This window comes from Diabrotica virgifera, chromosome 1, assembly GCF_917563875.1.
Source record: "Diabrotica virgifera virgifera chromosome 1, PGI_DIABVI_V3a".
NCBI lineage: Eukaryota > Metazoa > Arthropoda > Insecta > Coleoptera > Chrysomelidae > Diabrotica > Diabrotica virgifera.
The window spans coordinates 21,003,617-21,025,908 of record NC_065443.1 but is presented as its reverse complement, the minus strand read 5'-3'; the positions used below and the strand labels follow the sequence as shown (position 1 = coordinate 21,025,908).

At 31.1% G+C, this 22,292-nt stretch overlaps 1 protein-coding gene across 1 annotated transcript; it reads left to right on the top strand.

Moving 5' to 3' along the window:
- The first annotated feature begins 1,840 nt into the window (after positions 1-1,840).
- On the top strand, positions 1,841-21,873 carry LOC114324616 (tRNA-dihydrouridine(47) synthase [NAD(P)(+)]-like). The gene is made up of 6 exons (XM_028272483.2): positions 1,841-2,008; positions 2,066-2,624; positions 6,948-7,176; positions 9,101-9,417; positions 15,081-15,373; positions 21,523-21,873. The coding sequence occupies exons 1-6, from the start codon at positions 1,974-1,976 to the stop codon at positions 21,836-21,838; spliced, it is 1,749 nt and encodes a 582-aa protein (XP_028128284.1). The 5' UTR covers positions 1,841-1,973; the 3' UTR covers positions 21,839-21,873.
- Positions 21,874-22,292: the final 419 nt, after the last annotated feature.

Genomic DNA, 22,292 nt, shown 5'->3' with positions numbered 1-22,292 from the left:
TTGTTCAGAAATCATATTTTTGTTTCATTTTTGAATTTTTGTATGTGTTTACGTGTGTTTTATTCTTTTATTTTTAAAGTTATTTTTCTTTAGACGCGATTGAGAGAAAAATTTCATAATAGTGCGCGCATGCGCTCCCCAACCAACCAAACGACGTTTTTATAACGTAGATAACACGTCATAAATATGACCAATTGACGTGTTTTTATGACGTAGTACCGACGTTGAAAATCACCTGTATTTGTCGCATCGATTTGACGTCAAAAAGGTGACGACTTTTATACGTCGGTAAAATCACTTCTTTAATACTTTCAAAAAGTGACCTCTTTCAGATGTTTCAAAATAGGTAGTATAAAAAATAGGTAACGAAGTCGAAGATATTATACTATTATACTACCATTTGTTTAATATCGCTTGTGCATTAGAATAAGCAATTTAATTGATTCTGCATGAATGTACCAGCCCTCGCATGATAGAATTTTCACTATTTATATAAGTATACCTACCTATACTTACTGTGTCAAAACTGAAACAACATATAGGTATATAAACTAATAAATAATTTATTAACAAACTATCCAGCATACTTAATGCCTTAATTTAACGCTGTCTATTAAATCAAAAAGAATCATGAACAACTCATACAAACACATTCTTTTTATTTTAAAAATAAATGTAACAATAACTGTGTTGTATTTGAAATAACAAAGTTCATTAATATTAGATTTCCAGAGAACGGAAGATCTAACAATGTAAATACCACTATAATCTCGGCCGTATTAGGATACCCTTACCAACCAAAATCTATAAAAATTGTGCAAGCCGTTTCCGAGATAATTGAAAACTCATTCTGAATTATGTTCATATTTATAATCCGCAACCTCAAACTGAAGTTCTTATTGTTTTAATGTTACCTATTTTAGCTCACTGGCGTATCCAGAGGGGGGTCACGGGGTCATGACCCCCCCCCCCAAAATATTTGAAAACCCATTTATCCTATTGGTGGTAAGACTATAAAAGTGACCTTGCATCAGAGAAAAGCAGTAATCACCATCAAGATCCATGACTCCCCCCCAAAAAAAATTTCTAGATCCGCCAGTGTTTTAGCTAATATTTTGATTAATAATTACACTACATTAATTCAAGATAAATCCCCTCCATAGCTCAGTGGTAAGAGCGCCAACTTTTGGATCGAAAAATCCGAAAGGTCGTGAGTTCGAATCTCACCAGGGTCAGGAATTTTTCGTTTATTATAAATTAATAAATGAAAATAGTTTCTGTCCTTGTGGGATCGGTACTCACCGGAGGGACAGCAGACGTTCGGATACAATTAGCGACTCTTTGCAAAGTCAATGACGTCGACTTTGCAAAGTAACAAGACACTTACTCAACACACACACACTACCCATGACACTATGGTACCTAACTGTAAAAATTTACAGTACCTACCATGCCAATGGCCATTAGCTGTCGAGGCATTAGCTAAATAAAAAAAAATCAAGATAAAATTCAATCTGACAAAAGCGATAAAACAGAAAGTGCACAAAAAAGAAAAATATCTAAAGATGACCTACCTTTTCTTTTAAAATATTTTTATTACATCATATTTATAATAAATGTGTTTTTCTTATTAGTGACGGTATCTAAGTAAAATAAAGAAATATTATTGTTTGATAATAATCAAATAATGAAATAATGTAAAGTTTAAAATTGTAATCTGCCCGCTATATCTATAACTAAGCCCTTTATTTGACAGCTCGACAGCGTTGCCGTTTCCGTAGTGGTTATTTACTTGAATGAACAGACAGACACATTATGAAAAGAGAAGAAGACGGAAGCATTGACTTGAGAGATGACTTGACAGTTGACACTTGCTTTACCTCATGGTGTTTTTGAGTTTGTTACAAATTTAAAAACTTGAGTTCGATTAAAGAAATCTTGTTGTAATTACCTTATTTCTATAACAATTGAGCATGTCAAGTGAAGGTATTTGTAAAATAAAACCAGAGTAATAAATTCATAATATCTCTTAATTTTCCTTTTATATAAAATGTCAATATTTCAGGTACATAATCCCCGAACAGAAACGAGAATTAAATTTAGAGCATGTCTCTGAAAAAGACAAGAACTCTATTGACAATTCTACAAATGGAGAAGAAGCGCTGGAACCACCTTCTAAACGACAAAAGTTTTCAAAGAATAAGTTAAAGGGTCAGAATAAAGCAAGAGGTCCAACGTTTAGACTGGACAGAAGTAAAGAACTATGTAATAGCTTGATTAATATATCCGAAGGAGATGAAATTCCAAAATGTGACAAAAACAACTGTCAATTTTTACATGATGTTGAGAAGTATCTTGAAATCAAACCAAAGGATATAGATGACTCTTGCTATAACTACCAAACTTCAGGAAAGTGCAACAGAGGACTATCTTGTAGGTTTGGCAATGATCATATCAGTGATGGTAGGAATAAAGTTGATCAGCAGAAATATTCAGACTATGAAGCTAAGGGTCCACATACTAAAAATATTCTTCAGCAGGATATCCAAGCAGCACTTCGAAAGAGAACATATGATTTTACTTTGGCTGAGAAGTGTGTAAAGTATGTTGATTCTTTAAGAAAGGTATTTTATAATTTTGTTAAAAACACTTTTACAAATAATTGAATCGTTTATTGTTAAAAAAGGGGGTAAGTGCCATTTTCTACTTTTCTAGGGAAGCAAACACTGATGAATTGCATGGATATAGGTTATACTGCTAAACTGCATTTAATACCAAATGAAGCAGATATAGAAAGAGAGAAGGGTTTTTTACTATAATTCGAAAAGTAGAGAATGGCACTTACCCCCTGTCAACAATAAATTATTTTATTATAATTCTGGGACAACATCAAGTTTAGGGCAACCAAACATAACCAATTTGTAGTTGACATTTGAGGTAATCTAAAAACACTGACAGTGTTGCCATGTTGTAAAATATTTCTTACTGTAACATCTAAAATTCAAAATTGAATAGAACACAATATATAATTTAAAAATCGAAAACAAAAATGTAAAGTGCACTTTACATCAACAATAAATTGAACAAGAAATTGACAAAGTTATTCAAGGTCAAATTTGACTTATACAAAACACCCAATTTTGCCGTGAATAAAAAGAAAATAAAGAAATTTGACAAAATAAAACATATCCAATTGTTCTATTTCATCAAATTCCTTTATTTTCTTTTACAAACCATACATTTTGTACACGTTAAATTTGGCCTTGAATAACTTTGTCAATTTCTTGTTCAATTTATTGTTGATGTAAAGTGGACATTAGATATAAATCAGAAAATATATTAAAAGCATTAAAATTATATAAAAATCAATAGTGGCAATAGTTAATAGAAACACTAAACAATGTGAAGATTTCTAAACTGTAACTAATAAAATATCTAAAATACTAAATAGTAATAAAAAGAAACTAACTTAAACTGTAGACTGTAAACTCTAACTAATAAAATATCTAAAATACTAAATAGTAATAAAAAGAAACTAACTTAAATGAATTAACTAACCTATGAAATAAACATCTAAATTATAAAAAAAAAAACATTTTAAACAAGGTTAAATTCATATGTCTAAATTATAAACAGATATGGCAACACTGTTCACAAAATTCATGCTGTTGCATGGCCCTTGCCCTTATTCTGTCTAAATCCCGAGTCGAGGATTAGCGGCGTGTAATTTGGGTTGCCTATATAAACTTGAATCAACGAAATGGGCCTTGAGTGTTATTTAAAAGGCTGAAAAGACCGTTTAGTGATAATAAAAAGGGTGGATTGTGATTGCGCGCAGCGGTCAAATACCTCCTGCCCTGCGGTTCTCTCACTCTAATACCCGTAAGTTAGGTTTGGACCGAAGGGTTATTAGGTCTTCCTCCTTTCAGGCAAAAACCGATATTTACTGCGGTTGCATGATATTTAATATTAAAATAGTATTGGATGTGGTAGAATGTAGACTCTTTGTATAATTATCAATTGAACAGTGAAGCTGTTAGATCAATTTTCCGATTCAATCATTTCTACTGTTCACAGTTCTGTGTTTGTGTTTGCTTTTGAGTAGGTATTTCATTTTCTTGACAACGAAAATGTTCGGTGTGGAAATAATTAATAAGTGCTTGGAATGCGGAAACGTGTATAAACGTAAACATGATTTAAAAAGACATGTAAAAAGTTCGCATCCCGACAAATTGGATGCAATTGCCCCTTTAAAAGTGCTTAAAGGCAACTTCTATAAATTTAGACATAAGCCAAGTTTAAACTTTCATGCCAAAAAAATGCACACAAATGTCATTGATTTTTACAGTTGTAATTTTTTGAATAATAAACATTCGCGATTCAAGTTTATATAGGCAACACAAATTACACGCCGCTAATCCTCGGCTCAGGATCTAGACTCGAGTCGTTGCCCTAAACTCTATGTTGTCCTAATTCTGTTAGTACTGTCGCCAGGGGGGGGGGGGCTACAACGTCCTCCTTTATTTAGATGAACCTAATTTATTTTTGGATTTTAACTTTTGGGTAACAATTGGTCCAGATGTCGGATTGAATTGTTATAAACAAAAAACTTGCAAAATTAAATTACAAAACCTTTTTTACATTTTTTGGGCCATTCTAAAAAAAAAAGAATTTGTGTACTTTGTACATACCTAAGAAGTTATACTTCTATTATATAATTTCAACGAAATAAATATACTTAACATTTACAATACCAAAAATTAACAATAATTACCAAAACTGAACAATACCAAAAATAAAAAAAAATGAATATGAATCGTCCGAGATTTGAACCCGAGATCTCTCGATATCTGGTCCAATGCTATACCAACCGAGCTATCAAGCCCCATGCTATTGACATGTCGGATATAATTAGACATCACAGTGACAAATAGATCAAAGTGAAGAATAAAAAGAAATATTTTATTATCTTACGCTGGAGGAAGACAAATCTAAAGACAAAAATTATAATAAATAATACATTTACTAAGAACACAAATATATTCTTTTATTTATTATTTATTGACGGACCGAAGTCCATTAGTACATGATACAATTAAAATGTCACACAAATTAGAAAAAATAAGATCTAGTAGGTACAAAATTGGTAAATACATAAACAATAATAAGAATAAAATTACTTGCTCTCATTTAACAATTGAGAGCTAGAACATTTTGCAATTGACAAATACAACTTATCTTAGAACAAAGACAATAACAGTAATTGACAAATCAGTCTTGAAATTAGAACATTAAGTTAAATATAAATGTAATTGTGTGGAAAACGCAGTAAAGTCGTTAATAAAGAAATCAATATGTGGAGATAATGTGTGTGCTAATTTAATAGTTTTACAGATATAGGAACTTGAACCATAGTTTGTACGGTTAATGACTTGTTTGTTTAATGACTTATTTGCGCTGATACATACATAATTTGAAAGATTAGCAACAAGCTACATACTGTCTGCGCATTGGCCAGGAAATTATAAAATTTCACCCTCGATTGTAAAGAAGTATAACTTCAAAAATGTCCTTACAAGTTGTTTCGTAGGATGCATAGTTTTCGAGATAAATGTGAACAAAATGACAGCATTTGAAAGTTCCAAGTCAAATTACACCTGTTTTGATTATTTGCATTGCTCAAATTTATTTTATTTTATTGTTAAACAAAGCTATAAACAAATAGTGTTTGAGCGTTTTGACATGTGCCCAATGCATGCGTTTTTAATGCATGCTACATAGAAATGATCTGTTTGCAGGCGCTTGCACTCATACTTACTCATTCGATTTTAAATGAGATGCATTGAAAACATCACTCAAGCACTATGTGTTTATAGCTTTGTTTAACAATAAAAAAGGCGAAAAATTTATTCGCTCTGAAGGGAAGCCAGAGATTATACCTATACCTGAGAGGGTAGAAGGTCTAAAGATTATTCGTCGGCTTACTGCCAAAACCAACTAACTCCATTTTAAAAGTTTTGGGAAATCTACCTTTTAAACTTTAATTTGAAATTGAAAATCGACTGAATTTAAAAAAAATATTTAATAACTGAAAAATATTTTTGTCATACTTTTTAATTATTAAATCATTATTTAAATTCAGACGATTTTTCATTTCAAATTAAAGTTTAAAGGTAGGTTTCTCAAAACTTTTAAAAATGGAGTAGGTTGGTTTTGGCAGTAAGCCGACGATATATTAACAATAAAAAAATTAATTTTTAGCAATGCAAATAATCAAAATCGTTATAATTTGACTTGAACTTTCAAACGCTGCGAGCAGAATTGCTATTTTATTTTTTAATCGAAAAGTTATTCAGGTTCAAAAATTGCAATTTTTTTATTTTTTGAAAGTTCGTTAAATACGAATTTACAACAAATTTTTATTTTATAGTATTTTTATTTACTTGTTATGTTAGAAATAGTATTTTTAACAATTATTAAAGTTAATTGGTTCTCACGAAGGCCATAAATTCCACAAATAGAAGAAGAAAAAAAAAAAGAAAACAAATGAACCTTTGCCTTACTACACCCCTCCTCGAGGTACCTAGGAGTGGAAAGTTATGATGTAAAATTGTTCATCAAGTTATCACGCAAAAGGATAAATGTTGGATTTTTTTTAACGGCATGACTGCTCCCGGGTTAATGTAGTAATGTTTTGTATTTTGACGACATCCGATTTGGGTGTCGTAACATTAATAAAATTATTTTTTCAATTTAATTTTGGCTTATTTCCCAATGAAAATAGTTAATTATCAAAATGGCCACAAGGAAATAGCTTCACAACAACATAAAAAAACTTGGGAAAGTCCATCTAAATCTAAATAAAGGAGGCCATTGTATACACCCCTGGTGACAGCACTATGTAGTTGCAGTGTAAATATATATACTATTTATCTGAATATTTTTAGAACAATAAAGATGGGGGCGAAAAAGAAGATCAGAACAGTATTGGATGTGTTACAGATGAAGATTTGATATCAGTTTTACAAAGGGAGAAGAAAAAGATTGATTGGAAAGACAAATTGGTGTTAAGTCCATTGACAACTGTAGGCAATCTTCCATTTAGACGAATTTGTAAACAATTTGGAGCTGATGTTACTTGTGGAGAAATGGCTATGTGCTCTTCATTATTACAGGGTCTGTATATTCTTGTGCAGACAAGTGATTATCTTTTTTCTTTTATCATTAAATATATATCTGGACCTCAGGTAAACTGCACAATGTCATTTCGAGCCACTGTGTTTAGTGTCAGTTTGAAACAAAGTTTAAAGTACAGTAATCCCTTGTTATCCGCGGACTCATCAACCGCGGTTGTGATATCTGTTGAATCTTTAATGAGAATATTTTATTATTTTTATATATTTTTTATAATTTGACTAGTCGCGTTAAATTACTCATGATACTCCACTGGCGCTTGTTCTTAGTAATAAGACTATGGTAATTAGTTTATAGTTCGGAAGGTTTAAAATACCAGCAAAATAAATGTAGACGCTGATCTCAGCGTCTTTATTTTTGTTGATAATATCAACATGATAATACACAGATATATTTCACAGATATGCAATTTCATCATATTTTTGCTATGTACATACTAATATACGTACCTATCCAAATTGGGATTATATGTCACATTCTTCTTTGGATCGTGGATCCCTCGCCAACCACGGTTTGACCAACCGCACCTTTCCCTTCGGAACGTAACCCCTGCGGTTGAAGAGGGATTACTGTACTTAGAATGTTATAAAAATTTGATATATCCCATAATTGTTTGATAGACAATATGTCCATATTTTAATGATAATATTATATAACCAATTTGTATAATCCAACTAATAAAATAAATGGATTAATGGAACTTATTCATAACAACACCATGTCGACATAGTGTAGTTTACCTCCGAGGTCCAGATATGTATACATCACTCATCTGGAAAAAAAGTGTCCCACCTCAAAAAACAACTTTTTTCAGGAGAGACAAAATAGATTTTTTAGATCTTAATTTTAAGTTTGAAATGGCAACTGCTAAAATTTATAAATTAAATATGAAGATAGTGAATGTTTCTAATTATTGTGCAAGAGGCAAAACCAAAAAACTATATCTGATATAACAAAGAAAAAATTTAAAAATTTTGAGTTATGTCACCTTTTTTTTTAAATAATGGTCACTTTTTTTAAAATTGAGGAAAAATGCCTAGAGCACTTCTCGAAATATAATGGTTTTTGTGATAAATAACGATAAGTTTGTGTCGAATGTCAGAGCATGCTTGAAAAGTGTCATTGTTCCTGAATAAAAGTATTCATTTTACTGCCAAAGGAATAATTACACTACCGCCATCTTTCTAAGTTGCAAGTAAACATATATGTAACAATTCTCCTGATAAAATGTTCTAGCTCTCAATTGTTGAATGAGAGCAAGTAAGTTTATTCTTTATTATTGTTTGTTATGTATTTACCAATTTTGTATCTACTACATCTTATTTTTCTAATTTGTGTGACATTTTAATTGTAAAAAATTTTAATTGTATCATGTACTAATGGACTTCGGTCCGTAAATGAATAATAAATAAATAAATAAAAAAGTATAGGATATTTTTGGAGTTAATTTAACAATATACCTTGATTTATGCATTTTTTAAGTTGTGTCACTTTTCTTCCAGATGTGCAACATATTTATGTTAGAGATTAGTATTATTAGTTTTGTTCATGGGGACAACCCATGACTGTTTTCTGACTGATTCGAATGCTTAGCTGCAAAACTCGAAAGTTTTATGATCACAAAATTGTTCTTCTGGGGCGGCAGTATTTTTTTCTTTTACCATTATTTTCTACGTTCGTCACTTCACATGACACAGTGGTTCATAATCGTAATTATGAATTATAAATTATTATTAATTATTATTATTTTCTTCAATAATTATTGAATTTTGTCCTCACTCAATTTTAAAATTGCGTTTTTCTCGAAATGGGGATTTTTGAGTTTACCCTTCTTGCACACATAGCCTCATACGCACTTTTTCTTTTTGGGATGCTTTATTGACTAAAGATTATTATAATATTATAGGCATGAGACAAGAATGGGCTCTATTAAGAAGACACGAATCTGAAGACATTTTCGGAGTACAACTATGTGCCAATAATCCCTACTTATTGGCAAAGTGCGGGCAGCTTTTACAAAAAGAGACAGATATTGATTTTGTTGATTTGAATATGGGATGTCCAATTGAACTGGTATATAAAACTGGAGCTGGCTGTGGATTGATGAGAAGAGCTAGAGTATTAGAAAGTTGTGTCAAAAGTATGAGCACTATTTTAGATATTCCATTCACTGTAAAGATGAGAATGGGTGTTTACAACAATGATAATATAGCACATATTTTGGTAAGTTATTTATTAGTCTCTATGTTCATCATTACAGTTAATCCTATATAAATGTAGTCACTACATTCTTCTTCTTATTCTAAAGTGCCCTCTCCTCAATGGAGGTTGCCTACTGCAATTATTGCAAATTCTTATCTGTCTTCAGCTCTTATTCGCTGTTCAAAATTTAGTCCTGTCCATTGTCGGATGTTTCTTATTTCTTTCTTTGCCTATTTTATGCTGCAGCACTTCTTTATCAACTACATTCTACATTACTAATAATATAATTTTCTATTATAGGACAAGTCAAACAATAAAGGTTGCACTTAATACTTTATGTACGAATTCTTTCATACAGGGTGTTAGTAAATAAGTATGAAAAATTTTAAGGGATAATTCTACATGAAAAAAGAATGGCAGTTTGCTCTATAAACGTATGTCCGCAAATTATTTGTTTCCGAGATACAGGGTGTTGAAGTTTTTATTTCAAACTGCCAATTTTTTATTGCGCTGACACCGGTTGAGATATGAAAATTACATTTGGTGGGTTTCAAGAGGTAGTTATTGCGTATTTTTTGGCAAACAAATAACAATTTTATATTCATCATTGGCGCGCCTACGGGTAATGGTCCGAATTTAAAAAAAATGGTACGCCACTGAGATATTTCAAATTAAAAATTATTATTGTATTCCACATTTAATTTATGAAAAAGAACCTTTCTTGTATTTTTTTCTATGGTGCACCGTTTTTATGCGAAAAAATAAAACATCTTCAAGCATATTTTTCATTTCTTAGGTATCAAGAACTCTCCAATATAATAATACCAAAGTAGAACAATAACAGAAAATATTACTAAAAATATTTTAACTAGGTACAAAGCTACTAGGTCTGGATCCCGCGTATGAAAAAAAAGTTGATTAATAGCAAGCTGAAAATTTGTTAATAGCTTAAGGGTGTCTAGTAGGATAAACTTTGATATATGGGAACACTGGAACAGGGGCAGTTTTTATTGTGGAACAGGTTGAAAATTTGGAACGGTCAGAACACGAAAACGGCACATTTATTTTGTCCGACAGAATAGACTTAAACTCTTCGAACAGAGATTAAACTCTCATGCAAAAATCAAACTGCTATTTATCACCTGTCATAATTCCTGTCATATGACATATTCTACATGTTTCACTCATTAAAACGCCCATTTGGTGATAAATAGCAGTCTGATTTTTGCATGAGAGTTTAATCTCTGTTCGGAGAGTTTAAGTCTGTTCTGTCGGACAAAATACATGTGCCGTTTTCGTGGTCTGACCGTTCCAAATTTTTAACCTGTTCCACAATTAAAACTTCCCCTGTTCCAGTGTTCCCATATATGAAAGTTTGTCCTACTGGACACCCTTAAGCTATTAACAAATTTTCAGCTTGCTATTAATCAACTTTTTTTTCATACGCGGGATCCAGACCTATACAGCAAATGTTCAAAATTAACTCCTTTAAAGGTGGCAGAATAATTTTATATTCACCATTGGCGCCAGTACAGGTAATGATCTGAATTTTTTAAAGAAAAAAAAAGTACTCCACTGGGAAAGGTCAAATTAAAAATCATTTTTGAATTCCTCGTTCAATTTACGACAAAAAATTATTCTTGTCTTTTTTCATATGCGGCGCCGTTTTTATACAAAAAAAAAATAAAACATCTTAACGCTAACAAATTATTCGAGGTAGATTCCATATGCATAGAAATTTATTTCAAATACTTTGTAAACATTAGGATATTTTATTTTTTTTTGCATAAAAACGGCGCCTCTTGAAAAAAAGACAAATACGATTTTTCGAGGAATTCAAAAATGATTTTTAATTTAACATATCTCAGTGGCATACTATTTTTTTCTTTAAAAAATTCGGGCCATCACCCGTACGCGCGCCAATGGTGAATATAAAATTACTCTGTCGCCTTTAAAGGGGGTAATTTTGAACATTTGTTGTAGCCTTGCACATAGCTAAAATCTTTTTAGAAATATTTTGTTATTGTTCTAGTTTGGCATTATTATATTTAGACCAGGGCGGATCTGTTTTGAGGTGGATGTGAGAGGTGGCATTAGGATTTTTGCACATAAAGTTAGGTGACAACTTCAATAATTATAATTAACTTATGCTCCTTCTCAAATATGCCCGAAACATTAATAAAAAAATTTAAATATTTAAAAATTTCGAAAAATATTGATTTTTTTTACTTTCATTACTTATTACTTTAAAACGATTCATTTTGGAACAAAGTCGGAAAGAAAGAAAATAAAGATAATTGAATGTATAATATACGACTGGTTTAATATGTCTTAAAATATTACCCTTTCTGCAAAATAGCAATAAATGGAAAATAAGGGGGCAAAAAAGACTGTTTTTATTCAATGTTTTTCAACCACTTTGGTTGCACTTAGAACCTTCATAATTCGCTTAGAAAATTCTTACAACATACTTAACCCGTCCACCAAATTTCATTAAAATCGACCTAATAGATTTTGCATAATCATTTTACAATCTAATTTTTTTTAAAAAAGTTCAAATTTTTTAAAAACATTCTGAACAGAAAGTAGACCGTTTAGAAGTTTGCTAATTTTTTTACATATAAAAAGGTTCTCTACCTATCTAATACAATTTACAGAATTAAAATCGGATTATTTAAGCGGCCTCAGCACTGTTTTAAAGTTATAAACAATGTTTTGGCTTATAAACAAATACAGTGAGGACGTTTGAGTTGGAATAAATTCATTTTCTTGAGAATGGGCGACTCTGGAGATAAATCCCGAAACATATCGATTTTTATTTTTAAATTATAATTTTTTGGCATAAATATCATACTAGTGACGTCATCCATTTGGGTGTGATATCGTAATCTAAATATTGTAATTAGTTTAATTCAAAAAAAAATTGTTTAATTCAAACCCTGTATAAATAATTATGTTAATGTTTATATTAGTGAATACAAAATTGAATAGCCTTTCGATTGACTTATCACACGGCACCTATTCTCATTTAAAAAATCATCGATTACGTCATCACGCCCAGATGGATGACATCACTAGTATGATATATATAACAAAAATTTAGAATTTAAAAATAAAAATCGACGGTTATTTAAATTAACGGTTTCGCCATTGTTAAAAAAAAGTAATACAATAAATTATAAAATAGTTGACATATTATATTAATACGTCGCTAAAGAGTTTTAAAAACAACTGCTTTTTATATAAAAGCGGGCTGAAGATCTAAAAATTAAGGGAATAACGCAGAAAATACAAAAATCGCCGATATAACTTAATTAACCTATGAAATGCCAATTGTGTAAAAATTTGATAAATGAAATTAGTGTCAAAATTTTAAAACAGTGGAGTAAACTTGCCTGCGGTTAGACCAATTACAAACAAGCATTGCAGCGCGGTAAATTTGAATCACTCCTCTTGGTTTAAAAACAAACTATGACACCCTGTATATGGCGACTCGAATGGGTCTGAACTCTGAACCATTCGAATTTCGATGCTCATATACAATTAAAGTAATAATTGCCATTTCAGTTGTCACTAGTAGTCCAGAAAGCCACTGCGCATCCGCTAGGGAAAATATTCTAATTCGGATTTTTTGCACAATCTTACTCAAAAAGGACTCCTTTTAACAAATTTGCATGTTGCCAGGACCAAAAGGTGGTCAAAAATTTTATAAACGTTTTTTTTTTTGTTTTTTCCCTAATATTATTTTTTTTGCATGGAAAAAAGTTTTTTTAGGTTTTTTGGATCATTCCAAACAGAAAAGGTATTTAGTGACTTTTCTCTAAAAATGATAGTTTTTGACATATAAGCGATTAAAAATTGAAAAATTGCGAAATCGGCCATTTTTAACCCTCAAAAACTATGTGAAAAACTGAAAATTTGAATGTTGCCAAGGTAGGTAGATATTCTTTAAACATATATTGATGAAATCCCGAAGAGTTTTTTGCAATACAATATTCAAAACTCCTTTGTTTTTTAATTGCTAATCAAGCATGCGCGACACTATTTTCCACCGACAGTATGGTGCAAATGAAAGGAATAAATTCGTTATTTCGTAAACCGGCTACTTTAAGGAAAAATCCCGAAACAGGTCGATTTTTATTTTAAAGTTATGATATTGTGGCATATATGGTATACTAGTGACGTCATCCATCTGGACGTGATGACGTATTCGATGATTTTTTTAAATGAGAATAGGGGTCGTGTGCCAGCTCATTTGAAAGGTTCTTCAATTCTCTATTCAGTAATATAAACATTTATATAATTATTTGTACAGGGTGTCCAAAAAGTTTTGATTAAATTAAATTATTTGACAAAAAACGAATTAGAAGGACACCCTGTATAAATAAGTATGTAAATGTTTACATTACTGAATAGAGAATTGAAGAACCTTTCAAATGAGCTACCACACGACCCCTATTCTCATTTAAAAAAATAATCGATTACGTCATCACGTCCAGACGGATGACGTCACTACTATACCATATACGCCACAATATCATAAATTAAAAATAAAAATCGACTTTTTTCGGGATTTTTCCTTAAAGTCGCCGGTTTACGAAATAACGAATTTATTCCTTTCATTTGCACCATACTGTCGGTGGAAAATAGTGTCGCGCACGCTTGATTAGCAATTAAAAAACAAAGGAGTTTTGAATATTGTATTGCAAAAAACTCTTCGGTATTTCATTAATCTATGTTTAAAGAATATCTACTAACCTTGGCAACATTCAAATTTTCCGTTTTTCACATAGTTTTTGAGGGTTAAAAATGACCGATTTGGCAATTTTTCAATTTTTAATCGCTTATATGTCAAAAACTATCAATTTTAGAGAAAAGTCACTAAAGACCTTTCTGTTTGGAATGATCCAAAAAACCTAAAAAAACTTTTTTCCATGCAAAAAAAATAATTTTACGGAAAAAACAAAAAAAACGTTTAAAAATTTTTTGACTACCTTTTGGTCCTGGCAACATGCAAATTTGTTAAAAGGAGTCCTTTTTGAGTAAGATTGTGCAAAAAATCCGAATTAGAATATTTTCCCTAGCGGATGCGCAGTGGCTTTCTGGACTATAGGCCTATGTACGTCAGATAAGATTTTAGCTGATAGTTATTAATCGTTGTTGTATACAATATTTTTACATTGATGTGTCTAAATAAATCCGGTCAGCTCTTCTTTTGTTCAGCCTATACTGAACAATCATATTTCTTTCCCTTTTTTACTTCTTTCAGATAATTTACAAGAAACGAATTGTTTTAGATGACAAATTCACCATAAATTTGGTTAAGTAAAACGTAAGACTGTCAATTATTCTTCCTTTTTTTTTGGTTTAAGCTTTGTTTGTTCGAATTTGCAGTGTTGCCAGTGCAAATTCTACTCATATACATATGTATATGAGAAGAATTTGCATAACATTTGTATAACATTTCAAAGGACATTCAAAAATATACATTCAGATTCGTATATGAAATTTTTCATTCAAGTTAACTCCTCTATGAAAGAATTCAATTGAATTCGGAAATACAACCCCTGGAAACAACAGAAAAAGAGGCTGAAGTTTATACCAATGTGGGATATTGTGTGTATTGGTTATCTAGTTGAAATCATAGTCCAGACACAAAGTTAAAAACTTTTTATATTTTTTAGGCACCAAAGTTGAGAGATTGTGGAGCAAGTCTCCTAACAATTCATGGAAGATCGAGAGAGCAGAGGTACACAAGATTGGCCAATTGGGAATATATAGATGCTGTAGCAAAAGCAGCTGATCCATTACCTGTATTAGGCAATGGAGATGTTCTTAGTTACGAAGATTATATCAAAGCAAAAGAAACAGCTCCCCATGTCGCAGGAGTAATGATAGGAAGAGGAGCATTGATAAAACCTTGGATATTCACTGAAATAAAGGAGCAGAAGCTCTGGGACATATCCAGTTCAGAAAGGTTTGATTTACTATTTTACATAATTAAGAATAAAGCACAATATTAATTAGAAATTAAATGTATTTGACGTTTTGATTTCCACTTCGAAAATAGTTATCAAAATATCTATCTATCTTATCAGCCCTATACATCCATCCTTGGATATAGGCCTAATTTTCCTTCTTTGTGAATTTGCATCCATTTTGACCCAGTGTGTTTCTTCAGGTCATCTGACCATTGCATCTGTGGCCTTTCCCTTTTTTTTTGTGGTTCCACGGTCTCCAAGGCATAATAGTCTTAGTCCATCTTTCATCCTTCTGCCTTAGGTGGCTATATGTCCGGCGAACTTCCATTTAAGCTTTGCTACTTGGGTTGAGACATCTTTCACTTTTGTTTTGTTAAGGATCCATCCGTTTCTTTTCCTGTCTGATAGTTTAATGTTCAGCATTTGTCTTTCCATGGATCTTTGTCTTTGCTATTTTTTCTATGTTTTCCTTTGTAAACGTCTATGTCTGAGAGCCATATATGAGGACAGGGAGTATACATTGATTGAAGATAGATAGGTAGATAAATTTATTGATCTTTTTGTATCATTTACATGACATAAGACAAGTCACAAACATGGTATACTTATAGTACAATAAGTAGGTTATTAAAAAATACTACACTAAAGTAAACTAAAGTTATCTTATTAAAAACATTAATGGTAATAAACATTTAGTAGAGAACAAGATTACGAGACTGATAAAATATTGTTAAAAGTATAAAAATATCGGAATCAGTTGCTAGCTATTGTTCCAGCCAATGAATTCGCCTAGAGAGTAAAAACAATGTTCAGTTAAAAACAACTTTAACCTGGTTTTGAACTTGTTAAAATGCAATATTTCTTTTATTGAATTTGGTAGCAAATTAAAAAATTGTCCTCCGGCATACATTGGAGACTTTTTTAGTTGAAATCGGTTGAATTTGTTTAGGTGGATATCACTTTTATTTCTCGTGTGGTAATTATGGACATCACTATTTATTTGAAACTTATTCTTATTAAGAAAAGTGTAGGTTAATAGTTTGAAAAGATAGATGCATGTGCAGGTCATAATATTATTCTTTTTAAACGTATCTCTACAAGATTCGTTGTAATCTAAGTTAAAAATTAGGCGAATGAATCGCTTTTGGAGGACGAATATTCGCCCAATTTCCGTAGCTCTGCCCCACACAATTATATTGCAGCTGATGGCGGAGTATACAAATGCATAGTACAAGTTAAGTAGGTAAGATTGATAAAAATTTGATTTCAAACTATTGAAAGCAAAGTAGAGTTTACTTAGTTTTTTACAGAGAGAGTCAATTTGATGATTAAAATTTAATTTGGAATCTAATTCCATTCCAAGGAATTTAGTGTGTTCGACAGTCTCAAATTTGCAATTATTTAATGTTAAGGTTATATTGTCACCTTCCTTAAGTGGAGATGTGAATTGGATAAAAATGGTCTTATTTTCATTGATAAGAAGGTAGTTTATTTGACACCAATGAATGAATTCATTCATGGTTATTTGTATTTTCTTATGCAACTCATCTAAACCATCAGCTACAATTACAATTGTTGTGTCGTCTGCACATATAAAAACACGTCCATTTGTTATACTTAAAGGTAGGTCATTTATGTAGAGGAGAAATAAAAGTGGTCCTAATACTCCACCTTGCGGAGTTCCAATAGGAGTACTAAACTCATCAGACAACTCATCATCAACCTGCATGTTGAGTGTTCTGCCAGACATATATGAGTTAATCCAAGATTGAATTGGACCTCGAATACCCATTGCTTCAAGTTTTATTGATAAGTAGTTATGGTTAATCGTGTCAAATGCACGGGTTAGGTCGAAAAATATGCCCACTAAGTAGTTGTTCTGATCAATATTTTCATGGACATATTGTACAAGCTCAATTGAAGCAGTTTCGATTGAATAGTTCTGGCGAAAACCATGTCGGGATTGAGTAATTATTTTATTGTGGTCTAAATATTCAATTAACTGTTTGTACACTACCAATTCAATAATTGTGAAGACTCTTGTTTTTAGGTATTGTGGGTATTTTCTGTTCTTTAGCATGTAAGACAGTTTTCCGAGTGATGCCCAGGCCAATCTTATTCTTCTCTTTATTTCATCGATCTGATTTTCTTTATTTATTCTAGTGATTTGTCCTAGATATTGTTATGCTCTGAATTTTCTCTCTGTTATGAGATTGATCAGCATATTCTTATTTTGATTAATTAATTAATTATTTTAATTACTACTTATGGAAAACACAATCAAAATTAAATAAAACTTTCCAATAAAATTTATTCTCAGGACTAATTTATTTTAATGTATTACCTTTGGTTTGTGGCTTCTAGTATCTCTAGTTGCTTACTTGATTCAGGACAAAACAGGGAAAATATATATAGGTACTCAATGTCATATAAACTCTATAAATATTATTTATTTATCCAATATACCATAAATATAAGATTTAAATGTATGCTAAAACTCAATTTTGTTACAACTATTTCTTATCTGATAAATTAATCTTTAATTCTGCCATCTCCTTTTTTAACAAAATTTTCATTTAAATAATTCGTTAGACTGTTCTTACTATTATATAAAAAAAAAACGAAATTCACTTTTCACTTTCTGAATAGATTACTTATTTCTTCTTTGGATTTATGAATGACTAAATTATGCTGTAGAACTGTTCAATAAAAAATAAACAAATATGGTATATGTGATATAAAACAACTCTCTCCGTTTCACAAATAATCTGACTAACCTTTTTTCTCTTCTTTACTTCTTCTCATGGATTGTGTAGTCCTCGATTCTCCCACACGTGCTCCTCGGATGCTGCGAACGATCCTTCTCGTCCAAACTGCTTTACAAACAAACAACAGCAGTCGTTCGAAATCTCTCCTCAGTTTTCTCTCTGCTCGATATCTTGTGCAAATTGATACCAACCGGCTACTCGTTCCAGACAGAAACAGGAATCTCTTCGGACACGAGGAGATTGAACTTCTCAACTCTCAACGATTTCGTTTCAACACGATTCTGCTTATACGGCCACCAACTTCACCACTTTACACATACTTCTTACTTAAAAAAAACTGGACTGCTCTCTCCAGATCTCAATTACACAGTGAAACTTTTTTTTCTCCTCAAACTCAGACTCAAACACTCTATTCTCCCTCCATCCGTCTCTCTCGCCAATCACAAAACATCCTCTCTACACATTACATCCCTACTTTCATTTCTTAAGAACAAATTATTTTTGTATATAACTTTCCCGTCTTGTCAAATTCCAGGAGATACCAAAATTACTTTTGTTTTTCTACATGCTAAACAAAAAACCTTATATTCTAAAACTCAACAATTGTGTTTACCGTCTTTCCTTCTAAGAAGCATTTACAAGCGTTCCATTGTCCATTCCAAAGCGAAGACATGCACTTTCTAATCCGACCGTATTAATTGTATAAGTCCGTTCATAGAATTATTAATACAGAACTTTTCCTCTTTCCACGAAACACTGTTTACTAACTAAATTATACTATTTACCATTTTTCGCCATATACAGGGCGATGAAAATCTATGATCTCGTGGTCTTTGACATAAATTAATTTTCTAAATTTTTCCCATAAATTATATAACAATATATATACATACTCTTTTACTTGTTCTATTCTTGTTTGTTCCACTGTAATTATTAGTTCTTGTTGGTTAGTCATGGTTTTTGTTTTACTGTAATTCATCTTCAGTTCTATCTTTGTCGATTCTCTATCTAGTTCTTCCATCATTATTTGTAATTCTTCACTTTTTTCTGTTATTAATACAATATCATCATATACAGTATGTCCCTGTAAGTTGTATCCATATGGTAAACTTTTTTATTATTAACTTTACGAAAAAAAGTTATTCTTTATAAAAAGCTCTGCATGGTCCAAAACCTAAGATTTAACCATCAAATATCAAATTTTTTTAATATTATACGAGGTATTTCGAAAAGTTTGAATTTCACTCAAGAGTAAAGTAGCTTTATTTTTCACAATATTGAAAATTGCTATTATGAAAAGGTGTTTGGAATTAAAATCTGTATTCTAGTATGCAATTATATCCTTCTAATTGAAATTTTTTTTTTTGGAAAATTATGGGTAACCTACATTATTTTCAGTAATTTTAACTCAGATAACTCTTTTATTATTAATTTTACGAAAAAAAGTGATTCTTAATAAAAAGTTCTGCATGGTCTAAAATCTAAAATACAACCATCTTTTGTCAAATTTTATCAATTTTATACGAGGTATGTCAAAAAATATGGATTTCGCTCAAGAGTAAAATACGTTTATTTTTCACAATATTGAAAATTGTTATAATGAAAAGTTATTTAGAATTAAAAACTATGTTTCAGTATGTAATTACATCCTTCTAATTGAAACATTCTAAACTATAAAGGTACTTTACTTTTGATCTAAATTTATCTTTTTTGAAATACCTCGTATAAAATTGATAAAATTTGATATAAGATGGTTGTATTTTAAGTTTTAGACCATTCAGAACTTTTTATTATGGTAGGGGAGCAAAGTATGCTAAATGTGCAGTCACTCGAGCGCTTTGGGGACATATTGAGTTGTGAAGAGTAGGTCCTAAAACCAAAAAAAGTTAAGTAAAGTTTTCCATTTTAGTGGGCGCTTGACATTTTTTAATTTAATTTTCCATTTCCAACAATCGTTTTTTCCGATTATAACGCCATCTATCCATTATTCGAAAAAATGTTTCGAATAAAAGTTACTTATTTTTACGTAATGAATCCAAATCTGCAATAAAAATGAGGGCTCCTATTTAAGATTTTAAAGTAACCCCACATCCATGGGGGGTCGTGTTTAGTACCATTCGATAGATTTTTCAAAAATACGGAATAAGTGTATTTTACAGTTTTTCGATCTGATGTTCATTTCGCGAAATATCGCGGGATTCGTATTTAAAATATTAAATTTACCCCCCACCCCTCTCCGTGGGAAGTCGTGTTTGGTATCATTCGATAGATTTTTAAAAAATATTGGGCACATATTTTTTAGTTTTTGGATCTGTCATTCATTTCGCGAAATATTCGCTTTTTTCTTGTGAAATTTTGGGACTCACCCATTTCCTTACGCCCGGCTCAAATCGTCAGATTTTTTAAATATACACTCTTTTGCATGTACTTAACTTACCTTACCTTAATCTGACAATTTCGAGTTTTTTTAAGGAGAGATTTTTTTTTCGGGCCCCCCTTAACGAACTCCCCTGTGTTAAGAGCCAATATATGGTAGAGGTACATCTGCAGGGTACCAGGTTTCCCCCATATGCTAATCTGACGCGCTCGAGTAACTGCAAAAATCCCCGCTTGGGCTCCCCTACCATTAAGAATCACTTTTTTTCGTAAAATTAATAATAAAAGAGTTATCAGAATTGAAATAACTGTAAAAATAATGATAGTTATCCATAATTTCTCAAATTTTTTTTTTTCAATTAGAAGGATGTAATTGCATATTAGAATATAGTTTTTAATCCCAAACAACTTTTCATTATAGCAATTTCCAATATTACGAAAAATAAAGCTACTTTACTCTTGAGTGAAATTCAAACTTTTTGACATACCTCGTATAATATTCAAAAAATTTGATACTTGATGGTTAAATCTTAGGTTTTGGACCATGCAGAGCTTTTTATAAAGAATAACTTTTTTTCGTAAAATTAATAATAAAAAAGTTTTCCATATGGATACAACTTACAGGGACATACTGTATATCGTAAGTGATTCAGATATTGCCCGTTTATGTTTATACCCACGCCATCCCAGTGTAGTTCTTTGATCACATCTTCTAGCGCTTGGTTGAATAGCTTGGGGGAGATGGTATCTCCTTGTCTTACTCCTCTGTTTATTTCAATAAGCTCCGTTTGATTCATTAGCGTAATAGTTGTTTGTTGCCTTATTATATATATTTGTAATTAAGTCAGTATATCTGTAGTCCATTCAGCTGTTTTGTAGAGAATTCTTTATTGCCCAGTATTCCACACTATCAAATGCTTTTTCGAAGTCAATAAATGTCATTTATGCCGTTACCAAAATACAAAACATTAATAAATTAAAAAATTTATTTATTTTTTAAGGTTTGATATTATAAAGAAATATGCCAACTATGGACTTGAGCATTGGGGATCTGATAACACAGGAGTAGAAAATACTAGAAGATTCTTGTTGGAATGGCTGTCGTTTTTGTATAGATACATACCAGTAGGGCTGTTGGAAACACCCCCTCAGAAGATAAATGAAAGGCCTCCCCATTTTAAAGGGAGGGACGAACTAGAGACTTTAATGGCGTCCCCTGCTGCTGCAGATTGGATCAAAATTAGTGAAATGCTGTTGGGTAAAGTCCCAGAAAACTTTCAATTTTTACCTAAACATAAGGCAAATTCTTATGGATAAATGTTCTGTAATATAAGTTTGTTTGTTTATTAAAAGTTTCTTTTATTTTTACCATTAAATAATTATATCCTAGTTGATACTATTTATGGCCAGTTTCACCAATGACGAATAGTAGTTTATTCAATGAATAAAGTTATTCGATCAATAAAACTGACATCTAATTTTCACCAACGTCAAATAAGACTTGTTATTTATTTATCAAATAAATATTTACTCTTCGAACAAATTGACAAGTTAATCTCGCTTTAACAAAGAAAATTCGTCAGTTTAACATTAAATTATCAAAAGTGTAACAGGCAACATTAGCGCGCGAAAAACGCGTTCCAAGATTTAATTTTGAATATTTTGTCGAGATATTTGGCACACATATTCGTAATATAGTAAAGAATGGCGGTACAGAGCCCAACTTGAGAAATATGTTAGTACATATGTGGAAATTACTCTATAATTAAAT

Bases quoted from the DNA above. Each gene is read 5' to 3' on its own strand.
- LOC114324616 (XM_028272483.2), top strand. From the start codon at position 1,974: ATGTCAAGTGAAGGTATTTGTAAAATAAAACCAGA. The intron at 2,625-6,947 runs GTATTTTATAAT...GAATATTTTTAG, and splicing joins ATGTTGATTCTTTAAGAAAG to AACAATAAAGATGGGGGCGA. The intron at 15,374-21,522 runs GTTTGATTTACT...TTATTTTTTAAG, and splicing joins GACATATCCAGTTCAGAAAG to GTTTGATATTATAAAGAAAT.